Genomic DNA, 17151 nt, shown 5'->3' with positions numbered 1-17151 from the left:
CTCAAACCAGTGGTTGGATGGACTGCACAGAGAGAGCCCAGGCCAGGTAGCCTGCTCTGTTCCCGGTGAGGAAGCCCCAGACAGACAGTGATTCCATCTGGACAAAGTTGGAGGCAGTGCCAGTGCCAAGGTGGCTACAGTGGCCCCAGGGGGAGCGCTGACGAAGCCAGGGTGCGGAGAATGCCGCCAGGTCCTCCGGCCCTGGCCGGTCCCCTCCCACTTAGGCCGCCCCTGTGGTCCTGGGGCGTCAGCCTCCTCGACAAGGCGGGGCCCCTCAGCCTCCCTGCTCCCTGACGGAACACGCGCTCCCCGAGTCCCGCGCCGGGGCCGGTCCCCTGGAATTGTCTTGCTTCACCCCAACCTGCAGCTGAGCTGCCAGCCCAGGGAAGGGCACGGGGCAGGGTGTGGCCACACGACAGTTGGAGCCGGCTCCTGGTCACCAGCCCACCCAGCTGTGCCTGAGGCCGTCAGCTGCGTCCCCGCCCCGCTGCCCAGGCTGCCCAGGCCCGAGGGGGATGCCAGCCTCCTGGGGCACCTGTGACCTGCCGTGTTACACGTCCAGGTGTTCACGTGGTCCCCTGACAAACACACTGCCTTCCAGGTGTTAACTCACCGAGTCTCCCGACAGGTAGGCAGGTGCCGCTCTGACCCCCACCCTAATGTCGCTGGTGCCTCTGGGTGCTGGGAAGGCAGAGCGTGCCCCCCCTTTACCAGAGGGAAGAGGGACCCCCTCCCTCCTCCTCCTCCCTCCCCTAGCCCAGAGGGAGCCCCCCCGTTGGATGGGGCCTGGTGGGGTCCCTGCAGCCACCCCAGCTTTTCCTGGCCACGTACCTTCTTTGTAAAAGAACAAAATGTGGTTGAAAGCACGTGAGGCTTTAGGGACTGTAAACGCCGCCGGTGCGTTGGGTCTCCCCGGTGCTTCTGAGTTGTGAGGGAGAGCGCCATTCCCTCCGCTTTCCCGCCAGGACTCAGATGTGGAGGGTCACAGGCAAGAGCCAGGGGCAGATGTGGGCCACCCACCACCCGCCGAGGCCACCCGAGGCCACATGTGTGTGGCCTCTCAAACGTCAGACTGGAAAACAAGCTCGTCCTGTCCTGCCTGCCGTGCTCTCCACGAGCTGGGAGACAGGCGCCTCGGGCGTCTCCAGAGATGCTCGGAGCCCACGAAATGCTCAGACCAGCCCTGAACGGACAACGGCAGCTCTGGGTCCAAGCGGTGGCTGTGAGATGCTTCGGCCATGACAGGCACCCCGTGATGCCCAGGAGCACGAGACCCGGGCACAGCCTGGTGGAGGCGGCATCCACGCCCGGGGTGCCCGAGCCCGCGGGGAGGGAGGACCGCCCTCCATGGCTGAGGGCCGCTCAGGGTCGGCGGGCCGCGCTTGGCAGCGTCGGAGGGGACCACCGGCCAAGGATGCTGCAAAGGCGGGCGGGGAAGTGTGGTTTCCCACTGCGGCTCCAGCCTGCAGGAGGCTGAACCCAGGCCCACAGGGGCACCTGCACACCCTCCCTAAAATAAGGCCCAGGGGCACCCCCGCCCGCCCGGGAGAGAGGGCGTGTGAGTGAGCAGACAGGAGGGACCGGGGCGTTAGGAATAAGCTCTCACATCTGGCCTCGCAGCAGCACCACCGCCTTTAATTGATTCTCATTTCACTTTCTTCAGGCCCACCTGGCGCTCGCCATCCCAACCCGGCTCCCCTGCTCGCCTTTTGGGTACAGGACTCCGGCCTGCGGGTGCCTGTTCCACTGCACCGAGTCTCGGGGTCTACCCACTCCGCCCACACACACCCGCCCCTCTGGGGGCTCGTGCCCCAGGCTGCTCTGCGCATCCTCTGGCCGCGCCTCCCCACACCTGGCCTTGATCTGCTCAATTAAAGACCTGGCCCCTCCCCGGCGATCGCTGCTCCGTGGGAAGGGCCGCCGTCAGGGTTCCGGCTCCCCGGTCCGTCAGGGGCGGCGTAGGCCTGGCCGCCGGCCCCGACTGCCTGGTACATGCTGAGGAGCGAGGAGATGGTGCCCAGGAGGCCCACCAGCCACGGGGGGAAGCGGCCGGCCCACAGGATGCCCGGGGGCAGCCAGTGCACCGCGTTGGCCAGGTCAGCCAGGTTGCTCAGCAGGGTCAGCGCCTCCGACCGGATCTGGGCCTCCATGTCGCTCCGCTTGCCCTGGGGCAGCCGGCTGTGGGAGCAGAGTTGGGGGGTGCTCAGGGAAGGCCCGGGCGCCCCCCGCCCACCCACAAGGGCAGGGCAAGGAGTGCTGGGGAGGGAGGAGGACTGGCAGGGCTGCGTCCAGGTCACACTCGCCAGAGGTTGCCCACGGCGGGAGCGAGAGTCTCAGGTCCACACCTCCGTCCTCCTGAGCCCGTGGAGCTGGGCAGGGGTGTGGGCAGCTTCTGGGCTTGTGCTGGGAGTGGCCCTACCCCGTGTTCTCTCCCAGGATGAGATAGTGACTGACCTTGGTCCTCAGCAAACGGACTCCATCTCCCATCATCCTCCCTGATGGGGGCACGGCCGTGAAGGCTCAGCCCTGGAGTCCTGGCTCTGCCACTTCCTGCCTAGGGGGCCTGCAGCTAGCCTCAGTTTCCCCATCTGTAAAAGTGCTACATCCACCCGGAGGCAGCAGCGAGGCCCCTCGATGTGGCACACATCATGCCCCCCCCAACAACGGGGCCTGCACAGGGCGGGGCTCATCGCTGGTGACTCTGAGCACCTCCCTGGCTTGGGGAGACCCTTTGGGGTACCCGGACTGCAGGAAGAAGTCGGCCTGTCTCCTGGGCAAAGCCCCGGACGTCGTACCTGGTGAGGGCTGCCAGGGGGCTCCTCAGCCTCTGTCTCAGCTTCAGGACCATCCACAGGGACCTGCAACACCACAGAGGACGGGGTTGGAGAAGCCGGGTGGGGTGCGCAGGGGCCTGAGGGGAGGCCCCGCCTGCCACTGTGGCCACAGGTTCCCTGTAAAGTTTGCCAGCCTCGCCAGTGGATGGCTCCATCTGTCCTGCGCCCTTCTGGCGCGCCAGAGCAGCCGTGCCTCGGAAGCTCCTGGGGACTCATCCCGAAGGCAGGCCCCCCCACCTATTGGGCTGCAGGTTTGGGAGTGTCCGGTGCTTCTGACCTGGCCAGTCAGGCTCCAGCCCGGCCTCTGTGAACCACTGGCCCCAGGACCACAGCTCAAAAGAACATTGTGCCACGTGCAGGGTTGATGGCCCAGCTGGGAAGCCACCCCTCTGTGGATGAGGACACCGAGGCTGGCCCACAGCCGGCCTGGGGAAGCTGTTCCCCTCCCTGCGCCTCGGCTGGCTCACCAGGGAAATGGGGTCCAGATGGGCGCCAGGCCTGCCCCCTCCCCCCACACACACACCCTGGACACTGGCCAGACCTGTCTGAGGTGAAACTAGATGACCTTTTGGGCCCCGAGGGCTGGTGTCTGCAGACTGAGGAAGCGGCCATCAGATGGGCATCCTCTAGAGCTCCCTGGGGACTCTGGGGCCCTGGTGGTGTCCAACCAGGCTGCTCTGCACGGCCCTTGCACCCTGCAGCCTGGGCTGTGGGGCGTGCAGGGACGTGAATGTGCCGAGTCCCACCAGTTGGAAAGCTGACCTCAGCCAGGCTTCCTGACTCAGAGGTCCGTCCAGGGCCTGATCACATCTTCCCAGCCACTGTGTACCCATCCAGTTGACATGTTCCCTGAGGGGATGGGACAGAGGGCAGCACCTTCAGTGAGGTCAGTGGCTCTGCATCAGAGCCACCAGGGGGACTCAGGCAAAATGATGCTCCTGGGCCCCCAGACCTGAAGAATCAGAACCTCTGGGAGCCTGGGCCAGGCACCTACATTTCAACAACCTCCCACATGACTCTCCGGCACCCTGGGGTCTCAGGAACCCCCGGTCATCATGAGCACCCACGAAATGCTTCCCAAGCCCCACACCCTTGCTCACATCGCATACAGAGAAATGAGGGGAAAACTAGAAGCTCTAAAAATGCATGGACTAACAGGCAGAGCATATTCATCCTAAAAATGGGATGTTTAGGGCAGTGAAAATATTCTGTATGATACGTCACTGGTGGATACAACTCACAGATCGGGCAACACAGGGCGTGAACCCTGATGTAAACCATGGACGTGGGGTGATTACGCTGTGCCAGCGTCGGTTCATCGATTGTAACAAACGCCGTGCTCTGGTGCCGTGTGGATGGTAGGGGAGGCTGTGTGTGTGTAGGGGGTACGTACATGGGAACTCTCTACTTCCGGCTCCGTTCTGCTGTGAACCTAAAACTGCCCCCAAGAAAAAGTCTATTTAAAAAAATTAAGGGAACCAAGGCTGCCCCTTCAGTCTCTTGGGGCCGGAGGTCACAAGGCAGCCTGAGGAGACGCTGCAGCCTCAGAGCAGCCATAGCCCAGCCCAGGCTGCCCAATCACGCGAGGAAGGCCAATGCCCAGAGGGACGGGCCAGCTCCACGACAGCCATTGTGGCTGCGAGGGGAGCTTACATCAAAAAGCTTCCCTGGTGGCGCAGTGGTTAAGAATCCACCTGCCAATGCAGGGGGCACGGGTTCGAGCCCTGGTCCGGGAAGATCCCACAGGCCCCGAGGCAACTAAGACCGTGCGCCACAACTGCTGAGCCTGCGCTCCAGAGCCCGCGAGCCACAACTACTGAAGCCCACACGCCTAGAGCCCGAGCTCCGCAACAAGAGAAGCCACCGCAATGAGAAGCCCGTGCACCGCAACGAAGAGTAGCCCCCGCTCGCCGCAACTAGAGAAAGCCCGCGCACAACAAAGACCTAACACAGCCAAATAAATAAATAAAATTGTAAAAAATCAAAAAACAAAATACAGATGGAGGACGGGGCCACAAGCCGAGGAATGCAGGCAGCCTCTAGAAGCTGGAAAAGGCCAGGAAACAGGTTCCCCTCTGGAGCCTCCAGAAAGGAACTCAGCCCTGCCCACACCTTGATTTTAGCCCAGTGAGACCCATTTTGGACTTCCGACCTCCAGAACTGTTAAGATGATCAATTTGTGTTGCTTGAAGCCGCCGAGTTTGTGGAAATCTGTTTCAGCGGCAATAGGGGACGGAGACAGTGAGGTGGTGAGGAGGAAAAGCAGAGGAGGCAAAGACCCCCGCGCCTCCAGCCTGTCTTCCCGTCAGCCTGGGGATCTCGGGTGTTCCCTTCCAGCCCCCTGGCGGGCGGCCCCGCTGCTTACCTAGCAATCCCCAGGAGCAGGGAGAGGCCCCAGAGGGCTGTGCTCAGTGTTAACCACGGCGCAGACTCCACGTGGAGGATTTTGGCGTCGGCAGCCCAGGCGATGTGCTCACAGGGGTAGTAGAGCTGGTCAGCCAGGTTGCCCAGGACAGACACGCAGCGGACAAAGATGGCCTCCTCCTGCAGGACCGGGAGAGATGGGGGGATGGACCTAGGATCAGACCTACCCACTGCCCATGTTAGGCGCCCAGGCCATGCCAGGTGGCAGTCACAGGGCAATGTCCAGGCCTGGCAGGCTGGCCTGTAGCTGGCACTGCAGGAGAACAAAGGCCTGATTTCTCAGCAGTGTGGTCAACATTGCCCAGCGGAGTGGCGGGTCTGAGCTCAGTTCCACTGAACTCAGTGGAATCCCCCAAGGAGTTTCAAAAACGCCACACCCAGCCCCCAGCCCCAGGGATTCTGCCTCACCAAGGCTGGGGTGGGCCCCAGCACCAGGAAATTTTTTTAAGTCCCCGGGTGATTCCCGTGTAGGACAACTTGGGACACCCTGCATCAGAGCCTTCCTAGCTCCTGTGCGTGGGTGTCTGGTACAGGACCCTGTGAGGGGAGCAGGGGAGGCAGCCCCACAGGGAGCCCTGAGCAGGCAGATCAGGGTGGCCGGGTGGGCTGCCACACACCCGGTGCCAACTTCCAGCAGGCACTACACTGCAAGGCTTGGGTCAGCTCCCCCAAAGCAGAAAGGGGTCACCACCCCTGCAAACAGGCAAACTGAGGCTCTTAGAGGAAGCTGCCAGCTGCCCCATCTCATACAGGGATGGGCCTCAGGCTGTTGAGTTGCAAATCCCATGCCCTCCAACCCCGAGTCCTGAACCCCTGCTTGCCCAGCGAGGCAGGGCCAGTTGAGGCTGCCGGAGCCTCTACCCTGGGCTCCGCCCCTCAGGGTCCGGCCCCCTCAAGGCCTCCAAGCTGGCCGGGTCGCCAGCCAAGTCCTTCACTTCTCTACCTTTAACCTCGTCATCCTCACTGCCTGCCATACCCTCTGCCTCTTCTCTGTCGTCCCAGGAACCCCGCCCTCCCAACCAAGGCCCCACCAATGCTCGCTGCCCGCCTCCTTCCTACTGGCCAGCTGTGATCCTGCCTCCCTCTGGGTTCTGAATCCCACTCCAGCTCCGCCATCCTGTCTGGGGCCTTCTGGGGTGTTCTGGCACACTTCACCCCTCCGTGAGGACGGGGCCTCCCACCCCGACCCCAACGTGCTCATTCCGCTGCTGTTTCCTGAGAAGCAGCAAGGTCCGGGCCCTACGCTGGGGAGGAGATTCTCACCGGGGCGGGAGGTGGGAGCACGGGTGGGGACCAACAAAAGAGGTTCTTGTTCTGGCCAAGGGACCTAGGAGATGCAGGGAGCCCCCCACCCCTTGCCTGGGGACTCAGGGGAGTCCTCACAGAGGAGATGGGGGGGATGCACAGGAAGCTGAAGAGATGGGTGTCAAAGCAGGAGGAAAGTCCAGGGAAACACTTGAGATTGGGGATGATCAGGCCACGGGCACTGGGGCAGAATGGGGGAGCATCTGAGTAAGTGAGTCAGAGAGGAGACCCTTGGAGAGCAGGGGCAGGGCAGCCCAGGAAGGGGGCATGACTCAGCCAGGCTGGCCCAGGGCAGCTTCTCAGCCCATCCCCTGGGGGGCACAAGATCGTACCACCACCCAGATGAGGAACACTGCTCTAGATCCACTGGTGAAATGATGCGGTTCTGTTGTAGTAACGGCAAGACGTAACTAATCTACGTGTCCAACAGGGGATCAGTTCAGTAAATCACCATCTGGCTATACATGTGTACTCCGTGGCCATAAAGAAGGAAGAAGCTTCTTTTGTTTTTTGTTTTTGTTTTTGGCTGCACCACGTGGCTTGCTAGGATCTCAGTTCCCCGACCAGGGATGGAACCTGGGCCCTCGGCAGTGAAAGCATGGAGTCCTAACCTCTGGACTGCCAGGGAATTCCTGGAAGGAGCTTCTTTTGGATTGATATGGAATGACCTCCAAGTTGTACTGTTACGTGAAAAAAGCAAGTGGCAGAAGAGTGTAAATGGCATGCAACTATTTATGTAAGCAATGTGTATTTGCCTGTGCAGGTGCAGGAGACCTGATAAAGGAAACACAAGAAGCTGACAACAGTGGCTGCCTCTGAGGAGGAAAATTGGCGGCCAGAGGGTCAGGAAGGAGAGAGACTTTTTAATTACGTAGTCTTTAGGGATGTGCAAACGTATGAGCTAATTTTTTTAATTAAAATTGAAATGAGAACATCGGATTGTCTCCAAAAGTAGTAAAATTGGGGACTTCCCTGGTGGTCCAGTGGTCAAGACTCCACACTTCCAATGCAGGGGGCGCAGGTTCCATCCCTGGTCAGGGAGCTAAGATCCCACATGCTGTGCAGTGTGGCCAAAAAAAAAAAAAAGTAAAATTGAAAAAAGTAGTAAACTGCCCACATGATTGCCTTTATAAAGACCAGTCCATAAGACGCTGACTTCCCGGGGTCCACACCTCCTCCCTTCAGCCCAATGCGCCCTGTTACCTCTGCCCCCAGGCCGTACTGCTTGGTGTAGACGAACATGGCCACGTCATCAAAGAGTCGCAGGACGGTCCTGCAGTGGCTGAGTTGGGAGGACAGTGCCAGCAGGCGTGTCCCCACTTCTGACCTGGCAGGACATTGTTCCACCAGGACCCCGCCCACCAGCTGGCAGCAGTACCCCAGCGTTCGCATCTGTGGGAAACCAGAAGCAGTCAGCATGGCCCTGGGGCAGGACTGAGCTGGATCACCCCTGACCTGGCCGTGGACCCCATAAGATCAAGTGGGAGGACGAGTCTCCATCAACAAACTTCCAGTAAAAGCCAAAAGTTGAAAAGGATACTTGTAGGTGGGATAAATGGAGACACATGACATCATTGTCCAAAAGGCACTGGGAAACTAAGAGTATTGGCTCATGTCACTGAATGGCACAGTCTTTGGAGACATATGTGATGGGGACAAGAAAAAGAAACCCCCATTTCCCACCTCCTGGATCCTCCTTTTCCCAGCATGTAGGAGGGCTAGGTGGAAATGTATTGAATATATTTGCATCTACCTGGCTGCACGAAATTCTGTGGCTGGGCTGTGGATTGGGAAGGTGACCAGGCCTCAACCCAGTGGACAAAAGGATCATTTGTTTTTATTACTTTACTGAGAAGGAACCCAGTGGTGATTTGGGAATCAGTGGGTGATTTGGGGCATGGCGAACTGGGTCTGCATCACCACCCTTATATCTTTGTATCATCTGCTTTTCAGAAGATACTTTTTCCTGTTGTTTTATATATTATTTTTACTTGTCATTCCTTTTCAGCACCTTTGTAATGGCAAAAACGCTGCAATTTAAATGTCCAGCTTGGGGGCGTTTGTTAGAACCTGAACACCCGATCATACGGGATTTGGTTGGAACCTGAATGCCCAGCTACTGGTACATTCCCTAGTACAACCTGAATGCCTACCTGTAAGAGACTGATTGGGACAAGCTCAGAGTCTGACCTCAGGGGCCTGGAAGGAACAATCTACCCAACCAGAGGGGATGTGGTGAGATCCTACACATCCAGCCATAGGGAAAGCCCTGCAAAATCTTAAATTCCCGTGTGAGATTGTTTGGGACAACTCAGGGACCAACTACAGTGGCCTAGTCCGATCCTACATGTCCAGCCAGAGGGGGCCCTGCAACATCCTAAATCCTCATACGATATTGTTTGGGACCCAACGACCAGCTACAGTGATCCGGCCGGATCCCAATGCGCAGACGTGAGGATTTAGTTGGTACTGTAACTGTTCAGTCACGATGGGGTGGCCGGAACAACCTACATGTCCACTACTCGGGGACAGGGCCTCTGCCCTGGGGGATCGTGAGTGACCCCGCTCCCTCTCTGGCCTCAGTGTCCGGGTCTCGGGGCTTTGGCCCGACTCCGAGACCTCTGGTCGCGCTCCACCCCAGCCTCACCAGGCGGTCGCGGCCCCTATAGGACTCCAGCGCCGACGCCAGACCGCTCAGGGCCACCATGGCGATCCGCCGTGACGTCACCTCGACGTCAGCGCGCCGCGCCAGGGGGCGGGCCCGGCACCAGGCTGCGCGCTCCCGGGAACGGTCTGCGCAGGCGCGGCTGCGACTGTTTGTGGGGCACTTGACCGTTTGTCTGCTGCTGGGAGGGACAGAGTTTGCAGCCTTGGGGCCGCCACGTGTGCGCTCCCCAGGGCCTGTGCACCCAGGTGGATCCTCGGAGTTAGCTACCCGAGTTTTCAAAGGTAACCAACTGCCCCCACACACAAAAATATTCCAAGCAAAACACCAACCTGTTTGCCGTGGTCCAAGAAGGGAGTTCTCTAATTTTTCTGCGTCACCCTTTCTGTATTGTCTTCTTGTCTGTAGGGAGCATGGATGGCTGTTGTCATATCATGTAAGGCATTTTTAGAAAGTCAAGGAAACTTGGGGGAATTCCCTGGCGGTCCAGTGGTTAGGACGCTGTGCTTCCACTGCAGGGGGCGCAGGTTCAGTCCCTGGGACTAAGATCATGCATGCATGAATGCATAAATAAATAAACTCTTCCCCTTTAAAAAAAAAAAAGTCAAGGAAACGCATAGAACCGTTCTAGAAGAATAGACGAGAATCTGATAACTGGAATTGCACCAGAGAGGATAACTGGGCGGCTGGTATTGACAAATAAAAACACACACCGTGAGAGCTGTGAGTTTCGGGGGTTTTTTGTTTGCTTTTTGTTATTTATTTATTTATTTATTTTTGGCTGTGTTGTGTCTTCGTTTCTGCGCGAGGGCTTTCTCTAGTCGCGGCGAGTGGGGGCCACTCTTCATCGCGGTGCGCAGGCCTCTCATTCTCGCGGCCTCTCTTGTTGGGGAGCACAGGCTCCAGACGCGCAGGCTCAGTAGTTGTGGCTCACGGGCCTAGTTGCTCCGCAGCATGTGGGATCTTCCCAGACCAGGGCTCGAACCCGTGTCCCCTGCACTGGCAGGCAGATTCTCAACCACTGCACCACCAGGGAAGCCCGAGTTTCCGTTTTATTGAGGGATTTACTGAGGACTGTAGCCCTAGACACAGCCTCAGACAGCTCTGAGGAAAAGGTGGGGGGAAGGTCAGTATATGTGTGATTTTGGAGAAGGGTATGTGTAATCACACATCTCAGGAGAAGGTAGCTTCTGGTCACAAGGAACAAATACTGCAGTTAATGATTTTAGTGCTTTTCTTAGTTTGGAAAGATGCAAGAATCCAGGCTCATAAAAAATTTGTCCTGAAAATATCTATCTGAAGTCCTGCCAGTTTTTCCCCGAGCAGAAAGAGCCTCATTCCTGATCTTCGGCCCTGAACTCCCGTCAGGGTTTGATGAAGATCAGTGACTGCAGTTGCCAATGACTCAGTCCTTGTAGAGCCAGACAGTGAGCAACATTCTTTGGTTGTCACTGGGAAGAGATTAAAATGTTCACCTTTGCACTGTTTTGTAGCTTTTGAATTTTGTGCAGTCTCTATGGACTAGCCGGTCAAAAAAATCAAAGACATTTTCTCAAAAAGTTAGCATAGCCTGTTTCCTTTTTTTTTTTTTTTTTTTTGTTAAGTTGAGGTGAAATTCACATAACAAAAAGTTCACCATTTTAAGATATACAATTCAGTGACTTCCCTGGTGGCATTGTGGTTAAGACTCTGCACTCCCGGGCCTTCCCTGGTGGTGCAGTGGTTAAGAATCCGCCTGCCAATGCAGGGGACACGGGTTCGATCCCTGGTCCGGGAAGATCCCACATGCTGCAGAGCAACTAAACCCGTACGCCACAACTACTGAGCCTGCGCTTTAGAGCCCGCAAGCCGCAACTACTGAAGCCCGCTCGCCTAGAGCCCGCGCTCCGCAACAAGAGAAGCCACCACAATGAGAAGCCTGCGCACCACAACAAAGAGCAGCCCCGGCTCTCAGCAACTAGAGAAAACCCGCGTGCAGCAGCAAAGACCCAATGCAGCCAAAAATTAAATAAATGAATAAATAAATTTATTAAAAATTTTTTAAAAAAGACTCCGCACTCCCAATGCAGGTGGTCCAGTTTCAATCCCTGGTCAGGGAACTAAATCCCACATGTGTGCTGCAACTAAGAGTTCACATGCCACAACTAAGGAGCCTGCAAGCCGCAACTAAGGAGCCCGCCTGCTGCAACTAAGACCCGAAGCCACCAAATAAAAATAAATAAATAAATATTTTTTAAAAAGATGTACAATTCAGTGGCATTTAGTACACTCACGTGTTGTACAGACATCCCTCCTTTAGAGTTTTAAAATGTTTTCATCACCCTCAAAGGAAACTTTGTCACTCTTTCGAGCAGTCACTCTATTCCTCCTCTCCCTAACCCCTAGCAACCACCATCTGCTTTCTGTGTCTATGGACTTACCTGTTCTGGATATTTCATATAAATAGAATCATACCATATGTGAACATTTGTGTCTGGCTTCTTTCACTGACCCTGTTTTCGAGGTTCATCCACGTTGTGCATGTCTCAGTACTTCATTCCTTTTGTGGCTGAATAATATTCCATGCTCTGGCTCCGTCACATTTTGTTTATCTGCTCATCGGTTGATGGACACTTGGGTTGTCTCTACCTTTTGACTCTTGTGAATAGTGCTGCTATGAACGTGGTGTACGTGTACTCATTTTAGTCCCTGCTTTCAACTCCTTTGGGCATATACCTAGGAGCAGAATTGCCGGATTATACGGTAACAATGTCTGACTTTTTGAGAAGCCACCAGACTGTTTTCCACAGTGGCTGCACCATTTTACATTCCCACCAGCAATGCAGAAGGGTTCCAGTTTCTCCACATTCATGCCAACACTTGGACTATTAATTTTAATAATACATTTTAACCCAGCATATCCAAAAATATTGCCATGCCAGCATGGGCTCAGTCCGGACTAACGTACGTACGCTTTACCACCTACTCCCCCCACCTCCATCCTCTTCTCATAGTACATCAGCTTTCTTCTTCCTCTTCCCAGTCAGCTGAGGAAATGCCTCTGCGTACTTTCCTCCTTTGAAAGATTGCGTCTGCTCTCCTATTTTTCCTGAGCCTAAAATAATCAATAGAGGTCAGGGAAAGATAAGCTGGCTTACCAGTAAGGAGACACACATGGCACGTCTCCTACTAGCTGGGAAGTGGTATCTCACCGTGGTTTTGTTTTGCATGTCCCTAATCACTAACGATCTTGACTGATCTCCTTTAAAAAAACAAAAATTTCCTCTTGATTTCGACTCCTATCACTCTCCCAGCCTCATTCACTCCTATCCAACCACATTGCCCTCCTCCTGTTCCCTGAAGTTGCGGCCCATACCTGACTCGGGACCTCTGCATGTGCTGTTCGCTCTGCCTGGAAAGCTCTCCCTCCAGATACCCACATGGCTCCTTCCCTCACCTCCTCCTCATGTTTATTCAAATGCCATCCTCTCACGGGACCTCCCCTGCACACCCTCCTGGGCACTTCCTGCCCACATTTCTTGCTGGCTTATTTTTCTTCTTAGTTGGTAACACTACCTAACATAACTGTCTATGTTGCTGCTTAACCTAGTCCTCTAGTTATTTGCCTGGTTGTCTAGTTATTTGTCTCTCCTCAACAGAATGTGAACTCCACCAGGGCAGGGCTTTGGATCTGTCTTGGTCACAGCTAGATCCCCACAGCGTGGCACAAAATAGCTTCTCAATAAGCAGTGTTGCCTGTGGGGCTCAGCGCCCTGTCAAAAGCTCACTGTTTCTGCTCCATCCGCACTGTCCTGGGAGATCCTATCCACTCCCACGATTTCCCTAGCCGCCTCTTTGCTGGTCTCTCCCCCCATCTCTCTCCAATCCTGCCCTGTCTACTGCTCCCACCTGCCCCCTGGACAGTTCCCCTGCAAATCCTACAAGCCCCCTCACACTCAGCTACTCCCAGACTGACATCAGACTGACAGCAGCGGCATCTTGCTCTTCTGTACTCCCATCTCGAGGCTCCCCTGCCCATCACCCAGGCACAGCCCTGGATATCACTCTCACCTCTTTACCTCAGTATGCCCCTCCCATGTCCCAACAGCCACCAAAATATCCCCGGAATCCATCTACTTTTTCCCAGCCCACATCCTCCTCCATAGGCAGCCCCCATTCTCTCTTACCTGGACCCCGAGCCCCAGCCTCCTTCCAAGGGCCTGACTTCCCCAAGACATCCAAGAGACTCTTTAAGCCTCACATTCGAGCACAGCCCTCCTTGCTTAAGACTTGGGTGCGGGTGTCTGTGTGCTCCCCAACCCCCTAACTGGGGACACTGCTCCATCAGCAGAAAAAATCCAGGGACTTCCCTGGCGGTCCAGTGGTTAGGACTCCACGCTTACCACTGCAGGGGGCCCGGGTTCAATCGCTGGTCGAGGAACTAAGATCCCGCAAGTCTCACGGTACAGCCAAAAAAATTAAAACAAAAACTATATACACACACATACAAAAAGCAGAAAACGTCCAAGCCAAGCCCAAGGCCCACAGAGGGAAGGGGGCCCCTTGGGCTGTGGAGCGGCTCCGTGAGTGACTGGATCCCTTCTCTTGAGCCTGTACTGTCCCCATGGACCTTGTAAAAACACAAGGCATTTCTCTGATGCCTGCTGTGCACCAGGCTCCGTTCTAGGCACCAAGGAGACAGCGGTGAGTCTTGTGGGCAGGGCCCCGCCCTCCCAGTGTCTGCCACCATCGGGTTAGGGCTGAGTTGACCTTTGGGAAAGAGACAGGAACCGGCCTGGCATTCACAGCCGGCCTTGTGGTTGCTAGGGCCTGGCCTGGCGATCACAGCATTTCACAGAACGCCCACATTGGACAAGGCCACTCTGTGACCGTGGTTGAACAAGACAAAACAAGCCCACTCCATCATGGTGTCTGAACACAGACAAAACATGAACATTGTCCAACTCACAACAGCAACCAGACATTTACTGGCTAATCTAAATGACTTCTGCGTCTTTGCCAGTCGCTGCTTTAATCTTACTTCATTCCTTAGACTTTGTGATCCAAATTATTGTTTCTCTGTAAGGGTGTTACCTCTCCCCCTTGCTTCCTGACAGCATCCAGGATCTACAAACTCCTGGGTCCTCCTTTTCCCAGCAGGCAGGGAAAATGTATATTTGCATCAACCTGGCTGGGCCAAAGCCCTCAGCAGAGCCCTGGGCTAGGGAGCAGGTAATGGGACCTCGACCCAGTGGACAACACAACACTTTGCTTGAATTTAGTGAAAAGGAACCCACTGAGTACATAAGTCCTGGAGCTCAAATTCAAAGTACAGGGACGACAGACCAGAGGACTGTATTATAGACATTAAACCCGCCAAGAGACCAGATGTTAATTGTTGCAGACACTAGAAAGAAGTGATAGTTATGTGACACCATAGAGATGTTGGCTAAGGCTACAGTAGCAACCATGTTGCAATAGAAATGTATCAAAGATCGGTATGTTGTATACCTTAAACTCACACAGTGTTATGTCAACTATATGGAAAGGAAAGAAGAAAGAAAGAGAGAGGGAGAGAGGAAGGAAGGAAAGGAGGGAGGGAGGAAGGAAGGGAGGGAGGGAGGGAGGAAAGAAGGGAGAGGAGAGGGAGGGTGGGAGGGAGGGAGGGAGGGAGGAAGGGAAGATCCCATTCAGTAGGTGATTTAGGGCACCATGAACTGGGACAGGTTCACCACCTTACATTTTTATTTCATCTGTTTGTTAGTTGTTTTTTTTTTTTAAGAAATTGCTTTCTCCTTTAAAAAATTTTTTTTGTATTGTGGTACAATATACATAAAACTGACCACTTTAAACATCTTTAATTGCTTAGTGGCGTTAAGTACATTCACACTGTCGTGCAGCCATCCCCACCGTCCATCTCCAGAACGCTCTCATCTCCCCAAACTGAACCTCTGTCCCCATTAAGCATCAACTTCCCATCTCCCCGCCCCCCTTCCCTGTCCTGATGTTTTCATATATTATTTTTATTTGTCGGAACATCTCAAAAAAAGGAAGTCAAATTTCCAACCGGTAAAAGAATCCAACACAGAGCAAAGCCCCGCTTACCGAAACCTCCCAGGAAGCACCTAAGACGAGCCCAAGTCTGATAGGTCCATAGAGTACGCCCTCCCCGCTGCAACAGGTAACAAGCCCTATGTGTTCAAATACCTGTGTGTTCCTGGTGGTCTTGGGGCTGGAGGTGGAGAGCACAGATGTCTCTAAGGCTACATTGCAGGTATATGAGCCCTGGAGTGGCATTAAGCGGTACAGTGACTCAGACGGTTCGGCCTATCCTGTGCAGAAGAGTGTTAGATAGCAGACAGGGAGGAAAACCTGGGGAAATGGGGATAATGGACATCAGCGGCCTCTGACATCAAATCCTCCACGCTGAAGTGGTTGCCGCGTTAAAACCTTTGATATGTGTTTTCTAAAGAAATTGACATGAGCAAATAGCTGTGGGCTGAAGTGATCCAGGAGGGCCTCCCACAAGAGAAGAGGCTAAGCCAGGGGTGCTGGTGGCATCCAAGGGTCTGGTCTCTAAGGTGCAGAGAGGAGAGTGAGGGAAACACCTCAGCTCTGAGCAAAGGCCAGAAAGTCGCAGTCGGCTAAGTGGGGTGCTGGGAGCCCGGAGCTAAAAGCCCAGAGAAATGAGTAGAAGGTGTGTAAACCTCAAACAGCTTGAGGACAGAAAGAATAGTCAGGACCTGGGACAACTGCAGAGGGCAGGAAAACCAGTGAGGCGGTGTGTGGCAGAGATGGGACAGTGGCCAGGGTTGGGCAGAGAGACGGAAGTGGGTTCCCAGACATGAAGGAGCGGAGAGCCATGGCCTCGACAACTGACTGCGAGTGAGGAGAGTGGGTTCTGGCAGCAAACTGTCAAGTGCAGTGGTTAATTCTACAGCTCTTCCCGTTTCTCTGCACCAGCCTCAGGGCCTTTGCACCTGCTGTTTCTTCTGACCAGAATGCTCTTACCCCCAGATACCCAAATGCCCCGCTGCCCCTCTTTCCAGGTCTTTGCTCAACTATCATCTCAGTGATGCCTTCCCTGACTATTTAAAACTACAACCCTTCCACCCGAAACCCCATCCTTCTACCCTGTGTGACTTTTTTCCCCACAGCACTTATCAGCTTGTAACTGACTCTGCAAGTTATGTGATTACATTTATACATTATTGTTTGTCTCCTCTGGGCCCCATTACCATCTCCACAAAAGCAAGGCTCTTGGTTTGTTAATGATGGACCCCCTCTGGGGGCCTAGAACCATGCCTGGCACACTATAAGTGCCGTATGAGTGATGACTTACAGCTCTACTTTCCCTGGGGGCAGGCAGAGGGGCTACACCTGTTTCTTTTTGTTTCTTTTTTTGGCCGTGCCAACCGGCTTGCGAGATCTCAGTTTCCTGACCAGGGATTGAACCCGAGCCCCACAGTGAAAGCCCGGAGTCCTAACCACTAGACCACCAGGGAATCCCTTACACCTGTTTCTTATGATATCCAGTGCCTGGCACAGAGAATGGAGTAAAAGGCAGCATTGACCCCGCGGGCACCTGCTCAGTCCCTTCTCCGTGCCCTCACAGGTGGCGCTGCGTCCCGCGATGGCCGCGGGAACCCCCCTGCCGTGCCCAATGTCCTGGCTGGAATTGCTCAAGGCCTCGCACTTTGCGCTGGGGCCCGACCCGCGGCTGCACGTGGACGCCAAGCAGTCCGCGTCGCACCGGGACTTTCCCGCCTACCGGAACGTTACCCGTGGGCCGCTGTGCCAGCCGCCGCCCCGCGCGTCCCTCTTCCAACAGGACGCGCGCTGGGCCGGCCAGGAGCTCCTGTCGGAGACGCACTGCGCGTATGCGCCCGCGTCACCGCTGCTGTCAAGGGAGCGGGAGCGGGAACTGGCACGGGAGCGCACGCT

General features: G+C 55.5%; 1 protein-coding gene across 8 annotated transcripts; it reads right to left on the bottom strand.

The window, feature by feature from the left end:
* Positions 1-1617: 1617 nt before the first annotated feature.
* PEX11G (peroxisomal biogenesis factor 11 gamma) lies at positions 1618-17148 on the bottom strand. 8 transcript variants are annotated; one of them, XM_060297247.2, is made up of 7 exons: positions 16979-17148; positions 11720-11943; positions 9561-9630; positions 7767-7955; positions 5200-5378; positions 2796-2858; positions 1618-2178 (listed from the first exon to the last, which is right to left on the bottom strand). In XM_060297247.2, exons 4-7 carry the CDS (start codon positions 7953-7955, stop codon positions 1872-1874), a joined length of 738 nt encoding a protein of 245 aa, XP_060153230.1. In that variant the 5' UTR covers positions 9561-9630; positions 11720-11943; positions 16979-17148; the 3' UTR covers positions 1618-1871. The 8 variants fall into 8 exon arrangements, with proteins under 8 accessions (XP_060153230.1, XP_060153231.1, XP_060153229.1 ...); XM_060297248.2 differs by having other exon boundaries at positions 16990-17148; XM_060297246.2 differs by lacking the exon at positions 16979-17148 and adding an exon at positions 15415-16949.
* Positions 17149-17151: the final 3 nt, after the last annotated feature.

The sequence above is a fragment of the Globicephala melas genome, chromosome 3 (assembly GCF_963455315.2).
Source record: "Globicephala melas chromosome 3, mGloMel1.2, whole genome shotgun sequence".
Lineage (NCBI taxonomy): Eukaryota > Metazoa > Chordata > Mammalia > Artiodactyla > Delphinidae > Globicephala > Globicephala melas.
The sequence above is the reverse complement of the archived record's forward strand: the minus strand, read 5'-3'. Positions and strand labels throughout refer to the sequence as shown.

What these genes read in the sequence shown, in the direction of transcription:
- PEX11G (XM_030879489.3), bottom strand. Translation starts at nt 9,270, where the DNA reads ATGGTGGCCCTGAGCGGTCTGGCGTCGGCGCTGGAGTCCTATAGGGGC. An exon ending in AGTACGGCCTGGGGGCAGAG is followed by an intron (nt 5,379 to 7,766) that starts GTAACAGGGCGC and finishes CCGGTCCTGCAG; the next exon opens with GAGGAGGCCATCTTTGTCCG. An exon ending in CCCCTGGCAGCCCTCACCAG is followed by an intron (nt 2,179 to 2,795) that starts GTACGACGTCCG and finishes CTGCTCCCACAG; the next exon opens with CCGGCTGCCCCAGGGCAAGC.